This window comes from Zymoseptoria tritici, chromosome 9, assembly GCF_000219625.1.
Source record: "Zymoseptoria tritici IPO323 chromosome 9, whole genome shotgun sequence".
Taxonomy (NCBI): Eukaryota; Fungi; Ascomycota; class Dothideomycetes; order Mycosphaerellales; family Mycosphaerellaceae; genus Zymoseptoria; species Zymoseptoria tritici.
This window is the reverse complement of record NC_018210.1, coordinates 1,098,310-1,121,491: the sequence shown is the minus strand read 5'-3', so window position 1 is coordinate 1,121,491 and position 23,182 is coordinate 1,098,310. Positions and strand designations below refer to the sequence as shown.

The 23,182-nt window shown below is 49.9% G+C and overlaps 8 protein-coding genes across 8 annotated transcripts; 5 read left to right on the top strand and 3 right to left on the bottom strand.

The window, feature by feature from the left end:
- Positions 1–5: 5 nt before the first annotated feature.
- Positions 6–1,502, top strand: MYCGRDRAFT_95754 (uncharacterized protein; the record flags this gene model as incomplete). Its single annotated transcript, XM_003849643.1, has 1 exon — positions 6–1,502. One exon carries the CDS (start codon positions 6–8, stop codon positions 1,500–1,502), a length of 1,497 nt encoding a protein of 498 aa, XP_003849691.1.
- Positions 1,503–1,984: 482 nt separating this feature from the next.
- Positions 1,985–3,490, top strand: MYCGRDRAFT_95753 (uncharacterized protein; the record flags this gene model as incomplete). Its single annotated transcript, XM_003849644.1, has 1 exon — positions 1,985–3,490. One exon carries the CDS (start codon positions 1,985–1,987, stop codon positions 3,488–3,490), a length of 1,506 nt encoding a protein of 501 aa, XP_003849692.1.
- Positions 3,491–4,068: 578 nt separating this feature from the next.
- On the top strand, positions 4,069–6,852 carry MYCGRDRAFT_95752 (uncharacterized protein; the record flags this gene model as incomplete). The annotated part of the gene is made up of 3 exons (XM_003849645.1): positions 4,069–5,539; positions 6,222–6,567; positions 6,717–6,852. 3 exons carry the CDS (start codon positions 4,069–4,071, stop codon positions 6,850–6,852), a joined length of 1,953 nt encoding a protein of 650 aa, XP_003849693.1.
- Positions 6,853–7,578: 726 nt separating this feature from the next.
- Positions 7,579–8,131, bottom strand: MYCGRDRAFT_18895 (uncharacterized protein; the record flags this gene model as incomplete). The annotated part of the gene is made up of 2 exons (XM_003849363.1): positions 7,579–7,662; positions 7,727–8,131. Coding segments are annotated over 2 exons (489 nt in total), but the record flags the coding sequence as incomplete, so codon positions are not given.
- Positions 8,132–8,393: 262 nt separating this feature from the next.
- MYCGRDRAFT_75597 (uncharacterized protein) lies at positions 8,394–10,615 on the top strand (the record flags this gene model as incomplete). The annotated part of the gene is made up of 1 exon (XM_003849646.1): positions 8,394–10,615. One exon carries the CDS (start codon positions 8,447–8,449, stop codon positions 10,613–10,615), a length of 2,169 nt encoding a protein of 722 aa, XP_003849694.1.
- Positions 10,616–10,706: 91 nt separating this feature from the next.
- MYCGRDRAFT_47736 (uncharacterized protein) lies at positions 10,707–11,786 on the bottom strand (the record flags this gene model as incomplete). The annotated part of the gene is made up of 1 exon (XM_003849362.1): positions 10,707–11,786. One exon carries the CDS (start codon positions 11,784–11,786, stop codon positions 10,707–10,709), a length of 1,080 nt encoding a protein of 359 aa, XP_003849410.1.
- A 939-nt stretch (positions 11,787–12,725) lies between these two features.
- MYCGRDRAFT_47934 (uncharacterized protein) lies at positions 12,726–13,857 on the bottom strand (the record flags this gene model as incomplete). The annotated part of the gene is made up of 4 exons (XM_003849361.1): positions 12,726–13,161; positions 13,219–13,381; positions 13,436–13,495; positions 13,560–13,857. 4 exons carry the CDS (start codon positions 13,855–13,857, stop codon positions 12,726–12,728), a joined length of 957 nt encoding a protein of 318 aa, XP_003849409.1.
- Positions 13,858–15,134: 1,277 nt separating this feature from the next.
- MYCGRDRAFT_105735 (uncharacterized protein) lies at positions 15,135–16,516 on the top strand (the record flags this gene model as incomplete). The annotated part of the gene is made up of 4 exons (XM_003849647.1): positions 15,135–15,319; positions 15,372–15,726; positions 15,855–16,371; positions 16,428–16,516. The coding sequence occupies 4 exons, from the start codon at positions 15,214–15,216 to the stop codon at positions 16,476–16,478; spliced, it is 1,029 nt and encodes a 342-aa protein (XP_003849695.1).
- Between the last annotated feature and the right edge of the window lie 6,666 nt (positions 16,517–23,182).

Below are 23,182 nucleotides of genomic sequence, written 5' to 3'. Positions count from 1 at the left end.
TCAAGATGCCGCCAAAGCGACTTGATCAGCTTCCTCCAGAGCTCTTTCATCGAGTGACGGATCAGCTCGAGCTTCCGGACATCAAAAATCTTCGCCTCATCAACCGCGCGCTCGAACACATCGTGACCGACGACAATTTCCGCTCTCTGTTTGTGAGCAAACGCGTCGAACTCACTCGTCGCAATCTGGAGAAGTTCGCCTGGATCACCGAGCACTCACCACTGGGATGTCTCCTGCAAAATCTGACGCTTGTGGGCGTTGTGTATGACCCAGGACACCTTCTCATGCTCAGTGAAGGCAACAAATACCAAGCACTGAGTTATTCGAATGACCAGATGGACCAAATGCAGTCAAGTCTCACGAAGGAGCTCGACTCACTCAACCAGCGGCGGACGGAGCAGGATAAATTCCACCACTCTGGGAAGGATGCGGGACTGCTCTCCACGGCACTGCGTAATCTCGCAAAACAGAACCCGACCGGTCTGCACAGTCTGTCTACCAAGATCAGCATCTATCGCTACGATGGGAGCGCTAGCCTTACGCCTAATGAGGCTCAGTGCTGGATCTGGATACACGAAGCAGCGAAGTGCACCTTTCTGCTCGCCATGAAATGCCTCAGGTACAGCAGAATTTCCGTCCGTTCACTCGACATTTTCCACGCGAAGCCGGCGTCCATGAGATGCGGTCTGCCAAGGGACACACTCACTCAAGTTGGTTGGCCAAGTCCAGAGATGTACCAATGGACGGCGCTCAGACAGCTCTCTATCTGCCTTTCAGACCCGCTCCCCGTCCAGTCGGAACAGGATATGGAGACTGGTGGCTCCTTCAGCATCATGCACCAATCGAGAGTCCCAGACACGGACTTGATGGCCTCGAGCGACTTGCTCGGAGATGAGCTGCACCTTCAATCTCTTGCCACAATGCTGACAGCATGTCCCAACTTGGAGGTCTTGGAGATATCGGGGTTTCGTTTCGACGAAGAAGAGTGGATGCACTACTCCTTGCAACATGTTCGAGACGCCGCGATGGTATTCTTTGCGCGCTTCCTCTCGCTCATGCGCCCGCTGAAGCAACTTCGCCGTCTCCGCCTTGCTGGTTTGCGGTTGACTGAACAAGACCTTGTGGGACTGATCCGAAACCACGGCGCCACTCTCCGCGATCTTGAATTGGAACACATCGTCTTCGTCGAAGGAGGTTTGGACCGACTGTTTTCCTGTCTAGGTGGCAGAGATTATGCAAGCAACGGTCTGACGCTCGATCGGATTCTCCTGAAAGATCTGTGGGTAAACATCTCGCCGATCACTTTCACCCGTAGCGAGGATGAAAAATGCACGCAGATTTCCGGGGAAAATATCACTGATAACACAATCCTGCGGACAGGAGAAGATGCGGCAAGAAAGGTGATTATGTACGACGTCGCCGATGGCTATGGGCCATCCATACGCGGCGGATCACCTTGGGAGGGACGGAGTTTGGGGGAGTTCGGTGTGTGGAGACGTTGAAGGCATCGTTGTTGCCAGGATAGATTGTTTCTGCGAGGCTTCGGAGTGTCGCCGCATCCATGCTACGAAGTTGCAAGGTGGAGTATCTGTTTGCAGTGAGGATGCTGAGGCGAGCCAAGATCAGAGCGTATAGCTCGAGCGCGTATGGCTCTTGCGCTTCTGTATCCCGAACTCGATATACTCTGTCGAACAAGGAGCGTGATGTCGATGGGATGAGACACGTGGATTCCGGGTTCATGGATGGAGACAGAAACAGAGGAGGCTCACAAGAAAGTCGTATCACGGTCAGTCTTCACTCGAGCGTATGGAAATGAGAATCAAACAGATTCTCTGTCCGAAGCTTTCCACACCGGCTGGAATCGATCTTGCCTTAGTCAGCTCAATCCCTGCTCTCCCGTCAGCTTAAATCTCCAAAGACCTGAAGACCTTCCATATTCCGAACAACATTGCTTGTCTGTCTCTAAATCGGTCGTTGCAGCAAAATGACTACAAACTCTCTCGAGGAGCTGCCTCCCGAGATCTGTGCTTTGATCATCGAACATCTGGCTCTTGACGACATCCGACATTTACGCCTTGTCAATCGTGCCCTTGCCCACAATGCGACCCAGGACCGATTTCGTGCTTGCTTCAAGACCAAGAACGTCGAAACTACACGAGAGGGGCTGGAGAAACTCGGCTGGATCATCGCGAACAGTCGGCTCGGGCGTCTTTTAGAACATTTGACATTATTAGGCGTTGCTTACGACCTCGTCCATCCCGCTCGCATCGCCATGCCTGACAAATGGCCACACGAAGCGTCTACACATGATGACAGCAACGCAGAACCTTTGATAGCCGGATCTGACGATGTAGTTGCCAGGACCAAAGCGCGGGAGGATCTCAGATTTTTGACCCAGCGAAAAGCGGAATACATCGAATTTCACAACACTGGCATGGCTCTCTCCTTCCTGACGGAAGCACTTCGCACCTTCAAGATGTACAAGCCTCGTGGCTTGCACAGTCTGTCAGTCTCAGTGACTGTGTACCAAGATGCGCTCTTGACAGAAGCACCTAGTGATGTTGGCTGTTGGATCTGGGTGCACAAAGCAGCACAGCACACGTTCTTCCTCGCCATGAACGCTCTGGCAATGAGCAAAATCGCCGTCACTTCTCTGGATGTATTCGGGACGCATTCGCGCGGCTTCGGTCTACCATGTGATGCGCTCGCTCATACTTGCCGCACGTATCCGGGCTGTTTCAACCTCCCCGGACTGAAGAAGCTCATCATCTGCATATCTGATCAAATTCTGGTCGAGACAGCGGAACGAGTCATCATGCCTGTTGAGACGGGACTTGAGGATTCGCCAGTGTTCACTTCCGCAATGGAGCGGTTGCCGGAACGCATCAGGAATACAGTCAACCGTTCATCGCAGGCGCTCGCGACGATGCTGGAGGCATGTCCCGGCTTGGAGATCTTGGGCATTTCTTTCTACCGACAAACCTACCTGGACGAACAACTGAAACATGTCAGAAATGAGTTCATGCGTCAATACATGTATTTCCTCGCGAACATGCGGCCGGGCAAGCACTTGCGATATGTAAATCTATCGGGCCTTTGGGTGAACGAGACGGATCTGATTCACTTCCTTGAGCATCATAGTGCCTCACTTCAAGGCGTCGAGTTGCGCTACGTTAATGTTGGAGAAGGCAAAGGAGACGCACTCTTGTCTAGTCTTGCGAGCCAAAAGTTCTCGCTGGATGCGCTCAGTCTTGAAGATGTGTGGCTTGGAGAATCCGAGCTCATGGCGTTCGATGGCGAGGAAGATGAGGACGGTACCAGTGTTTTCGGACCCCTCGAGCAGGCCACTGCGATTCGGCGAGCGGACAAAGCTATTCGGCGCCAGATACCGTATCGCCCATTCACCCTTCCAGAATTCTATAATCCTAGCACGTCGGACACGGGAAAATGGCTGGAGATGAATCAGAAGGACTTTGGTGATTGTCTTTGATTACGGCAGTCCGGAACAAAGAGACTATTGCAAAAAGAGACTTACCATGAGCCTCAGCCTGGCCATATCAATGGCTCGCGTAATGTTCAGAGCCGAGTCTGGCGCAAAGAAGGTGACAATTGAAGGAAGGCTGTCCGCAAAGGGCAAACACAGGCGCAAGGCGTTGCGAAGCAGCTCACCGATCGTACGAGGCACGACAATTCGAATAGACTCCGTGGGTCGGAAGCAGGTGAGGCTCACTGAGACGGTGACGATTGCGCGAAGCCGCGTGATTGCACCAAACGCTTCGAATTCACGACAATTCACGAGCACGATACATTCAAGTCACTTTCGTTTGATCCTGGCTCTTGCCTCCACACCGGTACATTTGCTGCAAGCCTTCAAACTTCCTCTTCCTCTTCCACACAACATCACCTCAGGATCACCGGTAATACAAGGACACCATCAACAACAATACGACAGCGACAACAAATCAATCGCATCACTAGAGCTGCAACATCAGCTTCAGCTTTCGATCATACCGCCAGCGCTACTGAGGAAGATTCCGCTCCGAGCATCGTTGGCTCGTGGACAACAAGATGACCTCGCTCGGGGAGCTTCCGCCGGAGTTGTACAATTTGTTCGTCGACCATCTCGACCTGGCCGACATCAAGAATATGCGACTTGTTAGTCGTGACGTTGCCGATAAAGCTACCCAGGATCGGTTTCACTCTTTTTACAAGAGCAAGCATCTCGATATCACAAAGCGTAATCTGGAGGACTTTGTTTGGATAGTGTCGAACAGCGCTCTGGCGAAGAAACTGGAAGATCTGTCGCTCGTGGCCCTTGTCCCCAATACAGTACGCCTGAAGGACATTATCATCACTCGCAAACGACCAACTCCATTGATGATCGAAACGAACTGGGACGAAGATGACGGAGATGAGGAAGAGCTGGAAAATTGCAGCGATGAAGCTTTGTCCAAAGTCATGGACGACTTCATCGTGTTGAGCGAGTGGCAGGATGATGGCGACCGTCTTCGCAAGAACGGGAGGGACGTGTGCCTTCTGAGCAGAGCGCTTAGCGGACTTGCAGCTGACGGCGTTAGCTTGCGAAGCCTGTCCACCTCGGTCGTGACCTACCAATACGACACCACTACTAGGCTTTTTCCGGTAGAAGTGAAGTGCCGCCTATGGGTCCAAGAGGCAGCGGCACATACGTTCAGCATGGCCATGAAGAGCCTGCGCCACAGTGGTTTGCGCGTCGAGTGCCTCCACTTCTTCTGCCTCGACCAAGCTTGCGGCGTCGCTCACGACACGCTGTCACAATTCAACTGGACGCAGCCCAAGGCCTTCCACCTGGCAGCTCTGAGGGTGCTCTCGCTTCGTCTCACGGATCAGGTCATTTTCGAATCCGCGTACGCTACAAGGAATGGGGGAGATCATTCGCGAACGGACTCGAGGCACCTGACCGACGAAACACGTCATCCGCTACCCACGCTGGAGGAGTTGGAAGAGAATGCAAGGCAGTCAACGATCGCCCTCACTCGTATGTTGGAGGCATGCTCGAACCTCGAAGTATTGGAACTCGCAAAGTATAACTTGAGCTACAAGTCCGCGGAGTTGAACATAGCTACAATGCGATCCAGGCCTCGATACATGGACAGTCTCGCGCTGATGCGGCCGATGAAAACCTTGCGCAGCCTGCATCTGGCGGGCTTTTGCACGGATGAGGATCAGCTCGCAGCTTTTCTCAGAGCGCATGGTCCAGTGCTCGAAGATCTCAGGTTGCGTAACATTCGCCTTGTCCAGGGAAGCTGGCGCCGCACACTGTCCGTCCTCACCGAAGCCGCGTTTTCGCTTGATAGTCTCCATTTGGAAGACTTGTCAGATAATGACGGCCACGTCATGTGCTTCAGCAACAACCAAGAGGATTCTGAGTGCACTGAAGTTGAGGACGGTCATATTGAAGGCAACGATATCTACCGATGGGGCGCAGATACATGGCAGCCAATAACCTTCCGCGAGGACCGCGAACTGGACTACGACGATGATGATGTGCAATTGTGGTGTGAGAAAATGACAAGGGAGTACGGTTGAGATGTTGCATACGCCCTCACTGCTGCTTCAGAGCATGCACTTCACGAGGCAGGCATGGCGACTCAGATATGCCGCTACCTTGGGGACCAGGGTACCGTATCGATGTATGGCGCATTGGATCGGCCCAAACGAGGCTGATAGAGGCATGAAGAGCACAGGATCGATTGAACGCGACGTTCCGAGAATGAGTTTCATTGACATGGCGGATAGGACTGTATACGGCAGTCTTGGATAAAGTTCATGAATGCGATACAGTGACAGCTCACAAGGCAGCCACGTACAGCCAGCACATGCAGGCCGCGCGTTTTGGTCGTTCAAGCTCTACATCAGCACAAGCTCACACCACTGCAAGCTGTGGATGTTGTACCTCAGGAACTCTTGTTCATGAGCGCACATGAAGTTCGGACAAAGGAATGGAAGGATACCCAGTGGCATAGGCAACGTAACATAGACTTACCAATGCATATTGCCTGAATTTGCAGTTTCATCCACCCACCGCTGTTCAGGGACAGAAGCAGCTTAAAACCTGTTCTTACATGTGCCAGCGAGTACGTGTACATCTGACATCCACTCACAAGCCAAGCTCTAGACCTCACTGCCGCCTCACCTCACTCTTCCATTCACCAATGCGTTCTCTTACCGCCCATCCTCAGCGCGAGCAATAGCAAACTCCGACCCTTCCACATCCCAACGCAAGACGCCACAGAAATTTCGCCGAAAAAGCATGTCACAAGCCGGTCCAGCACTCTCTCCCTCCGCCATAATCGTAATCTGCATCCTCATCGCAGGTGCCTTGGTTCTCTGCAGCTGGGCTCTGTTCCGCCACTTGTGCTCCGACCGCGACGACGAGAACTTCGGACTGGATCGAGCAGCGCCGGACATGAGGGAGAGATTCAGCCAGGCGCAGTACATGCGGTTGGTCAGGTTGAAGGCAAAGGAGGACTTGATGGGAAGAAGTGGAGCGAGAAGGGAGAAGGGAATGGGAAGTGGAGATTGGGGGTATGTGTGATGGGCTTGGAGTGATGTTATTGTTGATCACGGAGAGAGTGTGATTTAGCTCTGAGAGTTTGTCGCTTGCGGTGCTGGCACGATGCGGCCGTGTGCGAGGTTTCGAAGCCTCTTGGGCTCTCGCGATATCTTGAACGCAGGTCTTGGAGCGCGGCCATGAACCGGTCGACGAGAAAGCTAGTCGAGCGACTGGACAGCTCGCGACCGAGTCACGCCTTGCGGGAACGCCAGCGGAAAGAACCAGACTGTGCAGCCAATTGGGACGCCAACGTCTAAAGGAACCAAGACCGGAATGCGAGCTTCGAGGCGGCGTCTGATGGAGACGGCTAGCTTGGTATCACCAGAGATCGATGTGGCCAGACGCAAATCGAGGTCAAGATCAGTGTGGAGGACTGGTGGTTGAATACGGCGGAATAGGAGATCGTTACGCTCTGGCTTGAAGTCAGTGTGCTGCGAAGCATTGCTTGCGATCTCCATTAGTACCATTGCGGATTATCGAAGTATCATCGACCGACTGCCTCCTCACCGGCCGTCCGTTCCGTTGAGACCGAAAGTACAGCAGAAAGTTCTTTTATACACAGCCGTAGAGGTGAGATCCAGGCAAAAGTTATGGGAGGTCCAATGCTCTCCCGAATATGCGCCTGCTTCATGCATACATGATTCCTTGCTTTGATATTAGACTGCCGTCTGAGAGGCTGCCCATGCGTTCTCGATATCACGCACTTTGTCATTCCTTCCTCCTCTCCATCAAAGCCCTCTTTTTCGTTCTTACAAATGACAATGCTAGAAAGTAAAGATCGCTCATTTCGTGGGTCGTCCGGCGGTCTCGGGATGTCGTGGAGGATGCGCTGAAGCGCTGGTTCGGTAGGGAGGGTCGACAGACTATCGCGGCGAGCGAGCATCGTGCGAGTACAGTGCGTACTTTCCGTAATCACCCACCGCAGCTCTTCAATCTCCCCTTCCTTCCTCCAATTGATGATCGCTCTACTCGACGGTCGCCGAGCCGGCATCGCTTGCGCTTGCGGATCCGGTGACAGATATACTTGGGTCGACCGCGATCATCTCCGCAAGGATATCCAAGATGGGCTGTTTGAGACATTTCTGTTAGCTGATCCCGGTTCCAACAACTCTTTGCAGAGCTCGAACTCACCTTCGGCACAGTCTTGTCGTAGATGCTGATCAGCTCCCTCGGTTGCGGGTAGACCTTCAACGCCTTGTAGAAGCACAGCGCTGCATCGACCGGATCGCTTCCATCCGTGCACATCGACTCTCCTCTCGCGACCTCCTGCATGAAGTATGCCTCCGTATCCTCAGGATCGCGCGGGAAACCCTCCTCGTTCGCGGCCGCGACCACTGATGCGATCTTCTCCTTTTGCGATCGCTCTGCCGCGGCGGATGCGGCTTCGTCGAGCTTCGAGACCTTCTTGTGCTGCTTCTTGAGGTATTTGCGGAACTCGGGATCGCTGCGGCGTTTGTTGTCGAAGTAGATGGCGTAGCCTACAGCTGCTGTTGCGAGGACCGCGGTGATTCCGAGGGTGATGGTTGAAGTGCTGATGCCGTTGGAGGGCGTTGAGGAGGCCATCTTTGTGACGATCGAGGAATTGCTTCGATGGTGGTAACTGTTGTATTGAGCGACTCGCGATGAACGGATGCAAGACGGACGACGGGTTGGAAGCGGGTGATTGCGTAGAAGTCGCAGTTGAACGGAGCATTGTGATTTTTTGTTGGACTTCTAGTTCTCTCATTACGTCACGTGGACAGCTCTGTACGTAGCTTCGACCTCCGAATGCCCAACCCTGTCCGACAAGACGGCACCAGCAACAGCAACACCTATTGATTCTTCCAGTCGACGGCTGGGAAGACGTCTACAATGTCGGAGAGCAAGGGACTATCTCTCCGGCGTAAGAAGACGACAGCGGCGCGACCAACAATCTCCGCGCCAAAGCAGATCCCTACTGCCCAAAGCGAGACCTCCTCCCTCCGACCGGACGCGATTCGATCGAACTCGACATGGACAGCTGCTAGCGGTGAATCTGATGCGACATCACGTTCGCGAGAAAGACCGAAGCTCGGCGGTGACAACACCAGCGACCTCGTGAAGAGGAGATACTCCACGCGATTCACCGGCGGACTACCACAAGATGGCGTGCCTCCGCCCATTCCTGCGATGCCATCGCTGCCAGCGCAGTACGTTGGACGACCAGGCACCTCTTCCGCTCCACGTCCGCCGCCGTCTCGTGACGGAGGACGGAGTCCGGAACGAAGAGGGAAGCTAAAGGTGGACTTGCGTGCGTTGAAGGATCCCAATCTCCAGGCCGAGAAGTACGTTCAGAGCATACTTGCAGACGCCTCAGAGGCCGATATCATCGCGTACCAGAGAGACCTGCAAAGCTTGAAAGCGCATACAGATGCCGACCTGCAGCACAATGTCTACCAAAACCGCACACAATTCATCAAGATCTCAAAAGAGGCGGACAAGCTGAAGTCGGAGATGCGAACACTTCGTACGATGATGGGCGAGCTGACCAGCGCGCTGGGTCATGCTACGAGCGCTGGAGGTGCCGATCTCAGCTCTGCCAGTTCTTTGAGCCTTGCCGACAGGAAGCGCGCGAATAGGAGCAGCGTTGCCAACCTGGAGGCGATGTGGACTACACACTTGCAAACACTGTGGAAGAGGGTGGAGGGCTCGCAGAAGTACCTTCCTGCCCTTCCTGGACGACACATTCTTATGGAAAGTCAACGATGGGTGGAGCTCAATGCTGCGACGTGGAAGCCTCGGCGTCGAGTTGCCTTGGTCCTGTTGAACGATCATCTGCTGGTTGCCTCAGAGAAGAAGCGTGCTACCGACGCAGTACCTTCTGGAAAGGGCAATCGGCAAAGTATGCATCCATCACAACAATCGCAATCGACGACAATGCTTATAGCAGATCGTTGTTGGCCATTACATGAAGTGTCTCTCGCAGACATCAGCACGCGGGCCTCGACTACCATCGGACACAACAACACGAAGGAGAACAAAGCTATCGCAAATGCCATCAATGTCCGAGCAGGCAACGAGAGCTTCACATACGCTATAGCCGACGCTGCAGAGAAAGCCGGCTTGATCGTCGCATTCCGCAAAGCACAAGAAGATCAACGCAAGCTGTTGGCAGCCGAGCACGCCCGACGGGAGAAGAATCTCGAAGACTTCGCCATCTTGTCTGGCCGCGATCCGCGCCTGCTCAAACGTGCCGCGGCAGCTGTGGAAGACGCGGCCAACGAAGCTCCCAACTCGGAGAGATTATCTGGCCTCAGTCGCAGCACCTCTGTGCTCGTCGATGCAGACGGTCGACCTCAAAGCATCCGCTGGGTTGAGTCACAAATCGACGGTCTCGACATTGACATTGCTTTGCAACACTTCGACGACGCTGTTGACCGTACCGAAAAGCTTCGCCGCATGGCCCGTAGTATCAAGGGCAACGCCACGGCGCAGGAGATCATTCAGACTAAGATCAACGAGCGGGCTGGTCGCCTCGCCCATTCGATCGCCCGACAGATGGCACAAACCTCCGGCGCCGCCAACATGACCAAAGAGAAAGTCGCATGGCTGCTTCGTCTTGGCTTTGAGGATCTCGCTAGAACGACATACCTGAATGCTCGCACTGAGACAATTCGTTTACGAACTCGAGAACTGCCGTTCGTCGGCGCTCTCCCACCTCACATCCATGCATTGGCGTACACGACCTTCACGCTGCTACTGCATACCTTCAGAACGTTCAGCTCGTCATTCCCAGCTGCGAGTGGCAGTGCGGTAGTCAGATGGGCGAAGGGTCGGGTTGATGAGTTCTGCGAGAGGGTGAGGAGGCAGCTGAGTAGTGTGGAGAAAGGAGGAGAGGTATGGGAGGAATGTGCGAAGATTGTGATCGAGGAGGCGGACGTACTAGTCGATGTTGGTGTTGACTTTGGTGGCATGGTTGTGAGAGGACTGCAGCAGGAGGGCGGCGAAGCTGGGACGACAGCCACGAGGACTGATGCACCTGTGCCTGGGTTGGGCATTTGAGCTTGTGGACTGAATTGACGCGGTCAGGCCTCGTTCCATCAATCAATGTCTATCATGTCCATCTGCCTGCATAGTCCTGACTTCCGACCTGTCACTTTTTCCCAGATCCATCGACAATCACGGACGACCTCTCCACATTGTCGGGCTCACTCTGAGGCCTCACAATGCGCTGTCCGTCATATGCTGGCCAGCTCTCCTCCCAAAATTTATGCAATGTCAACCCCTTACCCGTCAAGATTCCAGCGATATTGAACGGATCTATCACCGTCCTGAGCAAAGGTCTCTTGTCCGCCTTGCTGAAGCCTGGACCGACTCTTTCCGTCTTCCCATCCGTCTGATCCAAGAACACCAGACTATCGCGCGGGAGATAGTTGCCGGGATGGAAGACGCAGAGGAGGATCACGAACAGCGTGATATTGCTGACTTCGAACGTCCAGAGGAACCACTCATTGCGAGATACGGGACCGCAGTAAGGATCCTCTCGATCCGGAGCGCAGGCGGACGCTTCGAAGCCTTCGATCGTGCGCACAATGCAGCGGAGCAAGACCATTGCGCTGGTGATGTAGAGGAGGTAGCAGACTTTTCTCACATTCATCGGGAAGTTTTTTGCTTTGCGACACCTGATCTCCACGGTCGCGACCAGGGAGAAGAAGAACACCTCCACGAAACACTGCAGAATCAATGCAGACTTGACTAGATCCAGTCCGATTTTCTTCTGTGCCGGATCGCGCCCAGTACCAGCACTATTCCCCGCTCCAGAGCCAGTAAGAGTTTCCACCACCGTGCTGAGTAGGATAAACGTACTCAATACCCGACCAGGATGAATCGGCGTATGATACGGCAGATATCCCAAAAGTCGGCCGAGAATGAAGTACTCAGCAGCGGAGTAGAGCGGCGGACCCATGAGTACGAGTACATATTGGGCGATGAAGAGGCCGATGGTTTGGACTTGGCGAACGGAGATGCTCCGGCAGATGAAGCCTGCGATCCAAACCAGACTGGCCCAGGTCATCACGCCGCCGAAGGCGCGCCAGTAGAAGCGGATGAAGGACTGGTAGATTTGCGTGAGGGCGATGAGGGTTAGAAGGACGGCGAAGGCGATAGGGGCGGCTTTGTTTGGGTCGTAGGGGTAAAGTGACCAACTGTCGGCGGATGTGATGTTGTTGGACATTTTCCTGGTATGGTGGACGGTTCGTGGGTGCGATTGCTGCTGTAATTGTATTTGGAGGTGGTCCCGGTCGCTTGTGGTGAACATGGAAGCAATGGTGGTCGATGCATACAAAACAAGCCATGCTGACGGCCGCGTCGTAATTGATATTGTATGTCGTTGCAGAGATGTCAGGCCAGTCCGTTGCACAAACAAGGCTCAGCTCCAGGTGGCAGTGTCAGAGTATCTCGCATTCGCGAAGCTATGTAGCCAAGCCAGATGCGATTCGCTCGCTCGTCGTCGAAGGATTACCAACTCAGAAGCTGAAAGTCTGGCATGGCGATCCTTCAGGTTGACGGGGTCACCGGCCCGTGGTTCGTAGCTGCAGCACCTCCGGCTGTACCCAATGGGTCGATTGCTACGATCAGCTGCGCAGTCCGCTTTCGCCTTTCGGCACGGGCTGCCGTGATGCAATGCTTCAAGCAGTCAGCGGGCTGGCCTCTGAGTACACAAGCCTCGTACAGATGCAGATCAGTGCAGAGGCCGCTGGCTTCGATGTCGAATTAAAGCACACAAACTTTCCACACGCCAGCGTCCGAGTGCTGCCTGGTGCACTATCAGCGAGCTCTGTCTCTAGTCTCAAGCATCGCCTGGAGATCGCGATCTTATCGTGTCGTTATCCGAACGGGAAATCGGCCGTGGATTCGTCGCTTTGATAGCTTTCGTGCATTCCCATGAGCCGTCCCTCACGTGCCTGACGGCGGTGTGAGCATCGATGTCCCGGGAGGTTGATACGCAATCCAAGTCTGAGGTGGTCGAAAGGCCTCACTAAGGATCGAAGCGGCATCTTTGAAGAGCTCTTTGCCTTTCGCCAAAACCCTGCAAAAGAATCAGCTGGAGATAACTCTGCGACCGCTCGGTCTAGATTGTCGATACCCTAGAGCATGTAGTCAGAAACCAGTATCAACAAACGTCCGCTCCTCCCTGTGACATACCATTGAGCTCGAAAAGGGAATGCGTCGAACCTTCGTACATCTTCACCTCGGCATTAACTTTCGCGGCCTTCAAGACTTGCGCATATTTCATGCCCTCCGCCGCAAGCAGGTCGAACTGCGCCACGGCGATCCAGGCCCTCGGAGCTCTTTTGAGAATCTTGCTTTGCGCGAGATGCGGTGAAATCTGCCAGTCTTCCCGCCGATGGTTGCCTTGAAGGTACATTGCCCGAAAGTACAGCAGCCTTGATGGAGTCATCCAGGGTGCGTTGAGGTTGCTGGTCCAGCCTTGACCGGGCAGTGCAGTGTTGTCGATCACGGGGAGGATCAGAAGTTGGAGACATGGCTTCAGAGAAGGGAAGAGGCATGCTGCTTCTAGAACGGCTGCGGCAGCTAGGTTCGCACCTCTGACAGGCGATACGGATTAGCAGGGCATCAGCACAGGAAGCTTGATGACGACCCACGTAGAATGTCCACCAACAGCGACTCGATCAGCATCAATTCCGAATTGAGGAACAGCATGTTTGAACAGCCACTGGAAAGCTTCGATCGCGTCTTCGGCCAATGCGGGATAAGGATTTTCTGGCGCTAGGCGGTAGTCAACGGTCACGACTACACATTGTGATGCTTTTCCTAGGATCAGCCTTGGTTCGCATTTCGAGCAGAAGAAAAATTCCATACTTTGGCAGATCTGAGTACAGAAGTCATTTTCGCTGGAGAGGTCGCCTGTAGCCCAGTTACCTGAGTAGAAAGAGGTCAGTCGAGATACTCGTTCCATTACGATGCGCCGGGCAATTATTTGTACCTCCATGGAGCCATAGAAGGGCGGGAAGCTTAGTATCCTTGTAAGACGGCTTCAGCATCGGAACGAACACACGGACGCTGCAATGCTCCAACTTAATATCGACCATACGGCCAACCTTGACAGGTGTGGAGCCTCCATATGGGATGGAAGACAGCGTACGAGCCGAACCGTCCCATGCCAGCATCTCATCCGGAACGACATATTGCATATATCGCTCGTGGAATGCAACATATTCAGGGTCCAAGAGTGGTCGAAGGGCCGGATCGATGGGTTGATAGAGAAGAAGCTGATGATCCATCGGCTCGAGTCGGCCATGGAGAAATCCGTGCGAGGAGAATGTTGAAGACAGCACCACCCACCAGATGATCGCGTTTTCGATGCATATTTAGTCCGTCCTCGCGTGGGAATGATGAGGTGCCTGGCCCGCACGATCGCCAACAGGGAATGTTCGATGCATGAAGCCCGAGACGGAATCTAAGCCAACCACACACGATTGACTTCGATGCAGATTTCGCTCGCCTGATTGAGAACAGAGTCACCAATACTCAGAGATCTCACCAATCGATGAACGCTTTGTGCACATGCCGGAGATTGACATGCCTGCCACGCGAGAAGGAGTGCTCGTGTGTTGCGGTGAGTCTCCACTCTCCATCGTATTACAAGCATTCGCTTGAGCATTGAGGACACGGGTAGACGCCGGTATGACGGACTTGGCCTCCGACCATTGCTGTGCTGCCGGCATCACGGGCAGCGAAGAAACTTCTGTGTCACGGTGCACAGACGGCTGATGGTCTCGTGCAGTTCAATGAACAAGCAGAGGCCGAAGGTGTCGAATGAGAGGCATGAGTCCACCGACATCAGGAATATTCTGATTGCTCACGAATGGCTCAGCCTGTGCCGCGTGGAGCAGCTCTTGTGATGGCGATGCCAATAGCCGAGATCGATCGTGTCGCGTGGAGAAGCCGGCATAGGTCGTGCTCGAGCACGCTGGTGACTGCAGCCGGCTTGATTCCCTCACGTCATTGGCCCTGTATGATGAGGCCCTGCAATGAAATCCTCGTCGAAGTAAAGGCGATGCGACCTAGGCTGAGACGAATCGACAAGAATGCCTATGCTTTGCACCTTCCGGCTTCGTGCTACGATCTTGCGCCACGAAGCCTGTAGTATGGAGTGGTGTAGGTGTCGAGTTTTCCGGCGTGTCTAAATGTATGCCAGAGCGGCCGAGAGCGATCGAAGGCTTCAATTCAGATTGGATCAAAGTAGCCTTGATGTGTGTTGACAGGGAGCTCGACAAAGTGAACTCAGGAGAAAAGCCCGAAAGTCCGGTGCCTGCCTGAGGCAACTCTCATGTGCCGGGCGAAGTTCGGCAGGCATCGGAGCGGCTCATGTGAGGTTCTCCACCAAAATGCAGACTCACCTTCACACAACGTCATCCTCCCTGGTAGATCTGACGACAATGATGTCTTTTCGGGAAGACGCTTCGAAGGGCGATTAGAAATCAATGGAACGAGCCCAAGAGGTCCAGTTTAGCTATCGGTAAGCAGGTGGTATCGCCTCCTTCTCTCTCATATACATTGCTGTCCACGAAACAAATCGTTGGCATTCATCCTTCCCATACCCGTATTCTACCAAACAGCATCTACCAATAGCCATCATGCCGAACCAGACCTGGAGAGTAACAGCCACGACCGGCTTCGACGACTTGAAGATCAGCGACGAGCAGATCCCAGAAGTCGGGGACAAGGACGTTCTTGTTCGCCGTAAGAATATTCAGACCGTTATCTGAACTGTGTATTGACCACTTCTCGACAGTACATGGCTCCTCGCTCAATTACCGCGACCTGATCATCGCCAAGGGTAAATACCCATTTGGACAGCGTGACAACGTTGTCCCTGGCTCCGACGGAGCTGGCGTGGTCGAAGCCGTCGGAAAGAATGTCAAGCGCTTCAAGAAGGGCGACAAAGTTGCGACTCTCTTCAATCAGGGACATATCGCCGGCTCGCTCGACCCAATCTCCGTGGCCAGCGGCCTGGGTGGAATGGTCGACGGCTGTCTCCGACAATACGGCGCTTTCGATGAGGAAGGGCTTGTGCACCTGCCCAAGAACCTGAACTTCGTCGAGGGAGCTTCATTGACCTGCGCTGGACTGACAGCCTGGAACGCCTTGTAAGAAAACCAAAGAGCAGACAGGCTGTGGCCGTCCGAGATTGTCTCCCGGGCTGTGCCACCAGGTCTCAGTCTGTTCAGATACCCTCTATATGAACCACTGCTGACCCTTCCGCCCGTCTGTTTAGGTACGGCTTGAAGCCATTGATGCCCGGTGACTGGGTCTTGACACAAGGAACTGGTGGCGTGTCAATCTTTGCCGTCCAGTTTGCCAAAGCTGCCGGTGCCAAGGTCATCGCTACGACGTCGAGTGCTGAGAAGGGCGAGAAGTTGAAGGCTCTCGGCGCGGATCATGTTCTGAACTACAAGGAGGACAGCTCATGGGGAGAGACCGCCAAGAAGCTGACCGAAGGAGCGGGTGTGCAGCACGTCGTGGAGGTCGGCGGGCCAAATACGATGAAGCAGAGTCTACAGGCGATCGCCATTGATGGAGTGATCAGTGTCATTGGATTCATCGGAGGTGCGAAAGGAGAAGACCAACCGACCATGTTGGATGCGCTTACGAACATCTGCACGATTCGCGGCGTGCTGGTCGGGTCGAGAAAGCAGTTCGAAGCGATGAACAGAGCGATCGAGGCGAATGGTATCAAGCCGGTCATCGACGAGAAAGTGTTCAAGCTGGAGGATTTGAAGGAGGCGTATCAGGTGAGCTTGCGGACGGACGAGTATGCATGTGATAATCTTACTGACTTGGCCTCCAGTACATGTGGGACCAAAAGCACTTCGCAAAGGTCGGCATTCAAATCGATTAGATTTGGAATGTTTTTAGCAATCACGTTTTCGAGGAGAGCACAGTATTCCGCCATTCTGAGAGAAGCATGTGAATGCTTTCGAGCGGAAATGTTGCAAGTCGTTGCAGGTCTATAGAGCCAGGTGTGAGCTGACATGTGTGCATGTGAGGTGAGTCCGACGAGCCTTCTTTCCCATCACCACTGCAAGAAGCAAGACCGACCTTGGCGCAAGCCTTTTGTTTGCAATTCCGAACGTCTGCATTTTCCTCCTCAACGCTGAAACTTCACTTGCCAATTGAGCCTCCATAACAACAAGCTCTCTGTCCGCCGTGCGCAAGAGAGCAAGTGGTCGCTTCGACTTGACTCCAACACGACCATCGCATCGGCGTAAGCTGTGGCAGCTACTTGTTGTCCGTACGTTTCTCCTCGCTTTGGAAAGCTCGCAAGCTGACGCATCAAATCAGAGCAACACGACTACGGAAGCGAGCAATACTGCCGCCTCGTCTCACATTCGCCCCATCGATCCGATCCGCCCATCGCAAGTTCTACACGTCCAGTCAAGATGGGCAGCGTCGTGTCGTACTGCGTCACCGTCATGCCTGGGCCGAGGCTTCGCACGGAAGACATCACAGAAAGCGTGCCAAACACACCGCAAGCTCCTGAAGACGAGGCCTTTCGCTTCGTTGATCTGCCCGCCGAGGTTCGAAATCTGGTGTACTGTCAGATAACGCGCGGAGCCTGCATTCCGAACGTCATGCTTCCGAGAGTCATTGTTCGAGCAGAATTCGTAGGGGCTCCAACTTTGCCCATGATGTTGGTCAGCAAAGACTTCAAGCGGGAGTACGAGCAAGAAGTGTGGCGCTCACTCCAGTTACACTTGAAGAGCTCGGATGACGTTTTCTGCGCATTGCGCTCAGAAGATGAATCTGTTCCGTCGTGTGCTAATCAGATGGTGACGAGTATTGGACTGTACTTCTCGAAGGTCAAGACATGCTGGCTCAGACTGGAGGGAGCAGGCGTCTTCGAATACCGCCCACACGAATCCTTTCCGACCGACGGCGTCCTCCTTGAACCGCTGCAAGACTTCTTTGACACGATATTCCCCCACATGACGTCCCTCAGACAATTCGCTACGATATCGACACCGTCGCGACAAGCTATCGAGGAGGCGCTCGGCGACGGCCTGGAATTCACCAATACAACTCCAGGTCAAGTCCACCGGGTCTATCTTCGAGCACTTGCCAATGATGTCAAACAGCGCTTGGGTGTGCAAGCTGTCTTGGTTCTCGCTCTTCCCGGCTTCTGTTCTTGGGATGGCGGCATTGCCGACGATTCAACATTAGATGCCATAGACTACCACCCTCTCAACGAGGTCTATTATTTCGCCATAGTCGACAAAGACCGACAAAGAATAGAACTCCACCACCTCGGACCGAACTATGGCAACTTCCAGGCGGTCGTTGCTGCTCTGGGACTCGAGACAGAAGAGGACCGGGAGTATGTCAGACGTATGCAGGAAACGCATCCGGAGTGGGTCAACGCGTCGGGTACGCTGCCTCTGGAGAAGGGATGTGCAGCTTCGATGAGTTGGGAAGTGGGATATTCTGATCTGTGTACGTGGTGAGCGATTTCAAGTTGATGGTCAGCGGTGCACTCGGATGTACGTTCTGTTGCTGCGTGGAGCAGTTTGAAGTACGCAACAACTGCTGGGCCTGTATGGTGTTCCTTGTATGCAAGGTAGTAGGTCCATACAATAATGGGGAACAAACGATGGAAGTGTATAATGGACAGAGGCAGTCCTCCCCTGCCATTACCGCGGGGGTCCAGCCCGAAGTGAATCTCCCGTTCAATGCGTCATGGTCTGGCTGCAAGCTCCAACACCACCGCTCATTTGTTGTGATTGGACTCAAGCTGAGTAGAAGAAGACCTCTGATTAGCAGGTATATATTGTTATGCAGAGAGAATCTCAAGTGTAAGATTCTTACTTCAGCTATCTGTGTGTATAAATGCCTTGGCACTAGTTACGTACACTTTACTAATAGTTAGTCTAATAATCCACAACACTCCCCTATTAGCAGCTGCATTATCACGAGCTGTCTGTTACCTAAATATAGCAGGTATTTACCTACTACGTAGCTAATGCTCGGCTTTAGCTTGTTAAAAAGCATCTTCTTCTAGCTTTTTTATTCCTCTACTTTATAATCTACACCTCTTATCTATTTAGCTAATTTATTAGCTAATCTATTATCTATCCCTTATAGCTATTAATAACACAATCTACATTACTAGCTATAGCTTCTAGAAGAAGAGCAGCTTTCTCTGTCCCTAGGAAAACCTTCTAGCAAGTTATCGATAAAGCAAGAGCTATTAGTAGTAGAGATCTCCTATAGATCTACAAAGATAGTTCTATAGCATATTAGACTATACATTAACTTATTAGAGGAGAGATAAATCAACACTACAACAGAGTAAATGTTAGGGCTTAGGGTCCCTTCTCTTTTGTAGCTTACTTTAATAACTTTATAGCTAAGCTTAATAAGGATCTCCTTACTACAGACCTTATTAATATAGTAATAGAGGAGCTATACAACCTAAGGGAGTAGGCCTTCCTAGTAGAAAACTACCCTAGTCTAATAACTCCTAATCCTTAGGGATTTGTGTTATACTATAACTAGACTCCCCTTAGCTAAATATTAAGCTCTAATAAGGCAGAGATAAAGTAGTAGTTAGTAGCACAGCATCCTGTATATGTTCTCCTTAAAATCCCTTCTTCCCTAATAGAAACTAACATTCTCCTAGGCTTTAAGTTAAGATTCTAGGGGAATTAGCTTAGTCTTTTAGTAGTAGTCTAGGGGGGCAGGCTACAGGTTCTAGGACATGCTCTAATGCTTTTAGGTTTTTATAGAAAAGTTTTCCTTTAGCTAGGTGTTTTTCTTATAGTTTCTTAGATACTTTTGTAGAGGTGTGTAGTTGCCTCCTTTCCTTTGTACAGATAAGAATAAAATAAGTGTTCTAAGTGTTATACTTCTTAGTTTTGTAACAAATAAAATAGTATAATTCTAGGGAGGGAATCCTTCTTAGGTAGGAATACAGGTATTAAGGCATAAATTTAAGAGCAATTTCCCTCTTCTTATTAAGGGCTAGTTAGTCTAGTAGTATAATTTCTAACCACAAATCAGAAGGTCACAGGTTCAATTCCTATATTAGCCTCTCTTATATGTCTATGTTAGCTGCCTAGCATAGACACATAAGTATCTTTTTGCTAGATTTATAGATCTATATATTAGAGGATAGTGTTTAGGGATTTTGGTTTTGTTAGACAGTCTGCAAGCTGCATGTCTGTCCTTACAAACTCTACCTTAATACTCCCCTTGTTATGTTGCTCTCTATAGTAATAGTTCCTAAGAGAGACATGTCTTAATCTTTTGGAGTTAGCATAGTTTTCCACAAGGCTAATAGCTAATTAATTGTCTACTTTAATAAGGATAGTAGAAATACTTTTAGCCTAGGTAAAGGGCTAGAGCTTATTAATAAGATTCCTTACCTAATTTACTTCTCTTGTTGCCTTAGTAAGAGAGAGGTACTCTGCCTTAGTACTAGATAGCACTACTTCTTTCTGCAGTTAAGATCTCTAGACAACTAGGCCTCCTGCAATTTTAAAGAGTATTCCTAAGGTAGACCTAGATATACTAGGATTACTAGCAAAGTTAGAGTCTAAGAATGCTTTAATCTAAATTTGCTCCTTAGTTTTCCTGTATATAAGGCACTTGTTAATTGTGCCTACAACATATCTCTAGATGTGTTTAGCTACCTAAACATACAAAGGTCCTAGGTTCTAAAGGAACCTTGCATAATAGTTAACAGCAAAACTAATATCTAGTCTAGTATAGTTTAACAGATATTACAGTTCCCTAATAATCTTGTTAAAGAGATTATAGTCCTCCTTTGTTCCCTTATCCTAGAGGGGTTTAAGGAGGGTGTTAAGGGGGTACTTAACACTCTTTGCATTGCTAAGACTATATCCTTAAAGTTTGTCTCTAGAATAGTGTTCCTAAGAGACAGACATAGAGCCATCTTTCCCTTCCTTTAGGTAAAGTCTAAGAAAGACATTAGTATTAATAACCTTAATTGTGTACTTCTGCTCTAATCCCTTAATTAGCTTGTTAATCTTATAGTCTAACTGTCTAAAGATCTAGAAGTTATCTACATAAAGGAGAACAAGGATGCCTTTCCCTTAAAAGAGGCAAGTATTACTAACAGTTCTTGTTAGACCAAGCTTTTAGAGAGTGTCTATAGCATCGTAGTACTAGAGAGCAGCTGCCTACTTAAGCCTATACAGTCCTTTCTTAACATATATAATGTACTTGTAGGCATCTTTCTTAAAGAAATAAGCTCCCTCTAGTAGCTTAATAAAGATCTGCTTATCTAGGTTTGGATTTAGGAATGCAGTCTTAATATTAACTTATCTCCTCTTCTAGCTAAAGTTAACTAAGAGGGACAGAAGTATTCTCCCTATTGCAGCTCTTAGGGTAGGAGCAAAGGTATTAACATAGTTAAGTCCCTTCCTTTGTGTAAATCCCCTAGCTATCTATCTAGCCTTGTACTTCTCTACAGTTCTATCTAGGAGCACCTTAATCTTAAAGACCTATTTCCCTATAAGAGGGACTCTCCCCTTAGGGAGGGTGCTAATAAGTTTCTATTTAAGGCATCCTGTAGACTTAAGTAACTTAGCTTCCTTAATAATAGCTTTCTCCTATTCCTTATAGTTAGATCTAGAGAGAGCTTCCTTAACTATCTTAGGATTAGATAGATTAGGATTTGTTGCTTTAAGTCCTATCTTCTAGATCTTGCTATAGTCTTTTCTTACAACTAATCTTCTACTTCTTAAGAGTCTAAATGTGCCTAAGCTTTTAGGACTTGCTTTATTGCCTAATTTCTTAGGTCTCTTAGGGCTTCTCCCTACTTTCCTCTTTCCTATAACATAAATGTCTAAGAAGGGAGTTATAGTATAATCTTAGAGATCTTCCCTTTTAGGGCAATTCTCTGCTAATGCTTAATATTGTAGCTATGTTAATAAGGCATTAGCCTGCTCCTAGAATCCCTTAGGACTTCCTGTTTCCTTAGAAACATACTCCCCCTAAGCTAGCTAGGAGGCTTCTTTATACTTAGTAGCCTCTAGCTAATTAGGCTTAGACTGCTTATGTTAGTTATCCTAGGACTGTATGTCCTAACCTAATATTTGCTCCCCCTAAGATGTTAAAAGGGAGGCTTAGTTTCTCTCTCTCTGCATAGTATTAAACATGTTCTCTACTTCTTAAAGATAAGAAGTAGTAAGAGGTTAGGCATCTTGCCCTTAGGCATCCTAGCCCTAATCTTAATCCTTAGTGTAGATAGCATAGACTTCCTGTTCTGTAGTAATAGGTTGCATTAGTTGCAGGAAACTCTCCCCCTAGAAGTCTAGGGCAGCGGGTATTATGCTATATACCTTATCCTTATTATGTGTTACATAAGGAGAGGTTACAATCTTGTACTAAAACCTGGCAAGGATAGATAGTTTAAACTTCTAAACTATATAGTTAGTTAAAGTATTCTCCTAGAATCCTAGATTCTAGTATTTCTCTGCTCTAGGATAGAACTTCTATAAATTAGGTCTCCCCTAATTATGCAGATATGCTCTGCATCTAAATCTCCTAACCTTTGTTAGATTAATATATAGAGTTCTAGTATTAAGATCTTAATCAAATTCCTAAAGAGGAATCTTGTTAGTTAATAGGCATACTAGCCTATTAGTAAGGAAGATTGTATATGCAACTACAAAACTCTAGAGAGGGAGAGGTAGGCTAGAGTTAATTATTATTGCTCTTGCCTTGTTAAGGATAACCTTATTAGATAATTCTGCAATTCTATTCTGCTTAGGAGTATAGGGAGCTAAGAAATCCTATCTTAGTCCCTTATTCTCTACAAATGTAATTAGATTATTATTGTTAAACTCTCCTCCTCTATCTAAGAACTAGATCTTAACTATCTTTTTGTACTAGTTAAATGTCTTAGTAGTCTATTTCTTAATAATTTGTGCAGCTTGTGATTTAAGCTTGCAGAAGATAGCCTATCTCCTTCTTAACTTTGCATTAGTAATTATAAGGATGTACTTGCATCTAAAGATGTCTAGTAGAAAGATTAGTCCTATAATATTAATATAGATCTTATCTAATAAGGATTAAGGTGTTAGTCTTAGAGTTCTTAACACTACTCTCTATAACCTTGCAAGCTTATATAGCTTACAGTACTTAAGTGTAGATGTGTTAATCTGCTTAAGTCCTTAGACTTAAGCCTTTGTTGTACTAAGAATCTTGTTCCCTATATAGCCTAGTCTCTAGTGCTATCTTGTTATATTAGCCTTAAGCATAGCAAAGGCTAGACAGGACATATTCCTGTTAGTTATAGAAGCAACTTTAGTACTCCCCTTAGGGAGAGAGACAGTTGCATTCTAGAGGATTAGAACATTATAAGTAGACTAAACCTTGCCTATCTTCTTGTTATTCCTTAGAATATATAAAGATAGCCTGTCTAGGTAGACCTTACACTTTAGCTAGAGAGTCTCTACTAAGATAAGGTTGTAATTAGAGTTAGGAGAGTACAACACATCTTGTAAGGTAATGTTTAACTTATTCCCCTTATACTTTATTATAATCCTTACACTTCCTAAGTGTGTAACTATACTTTGT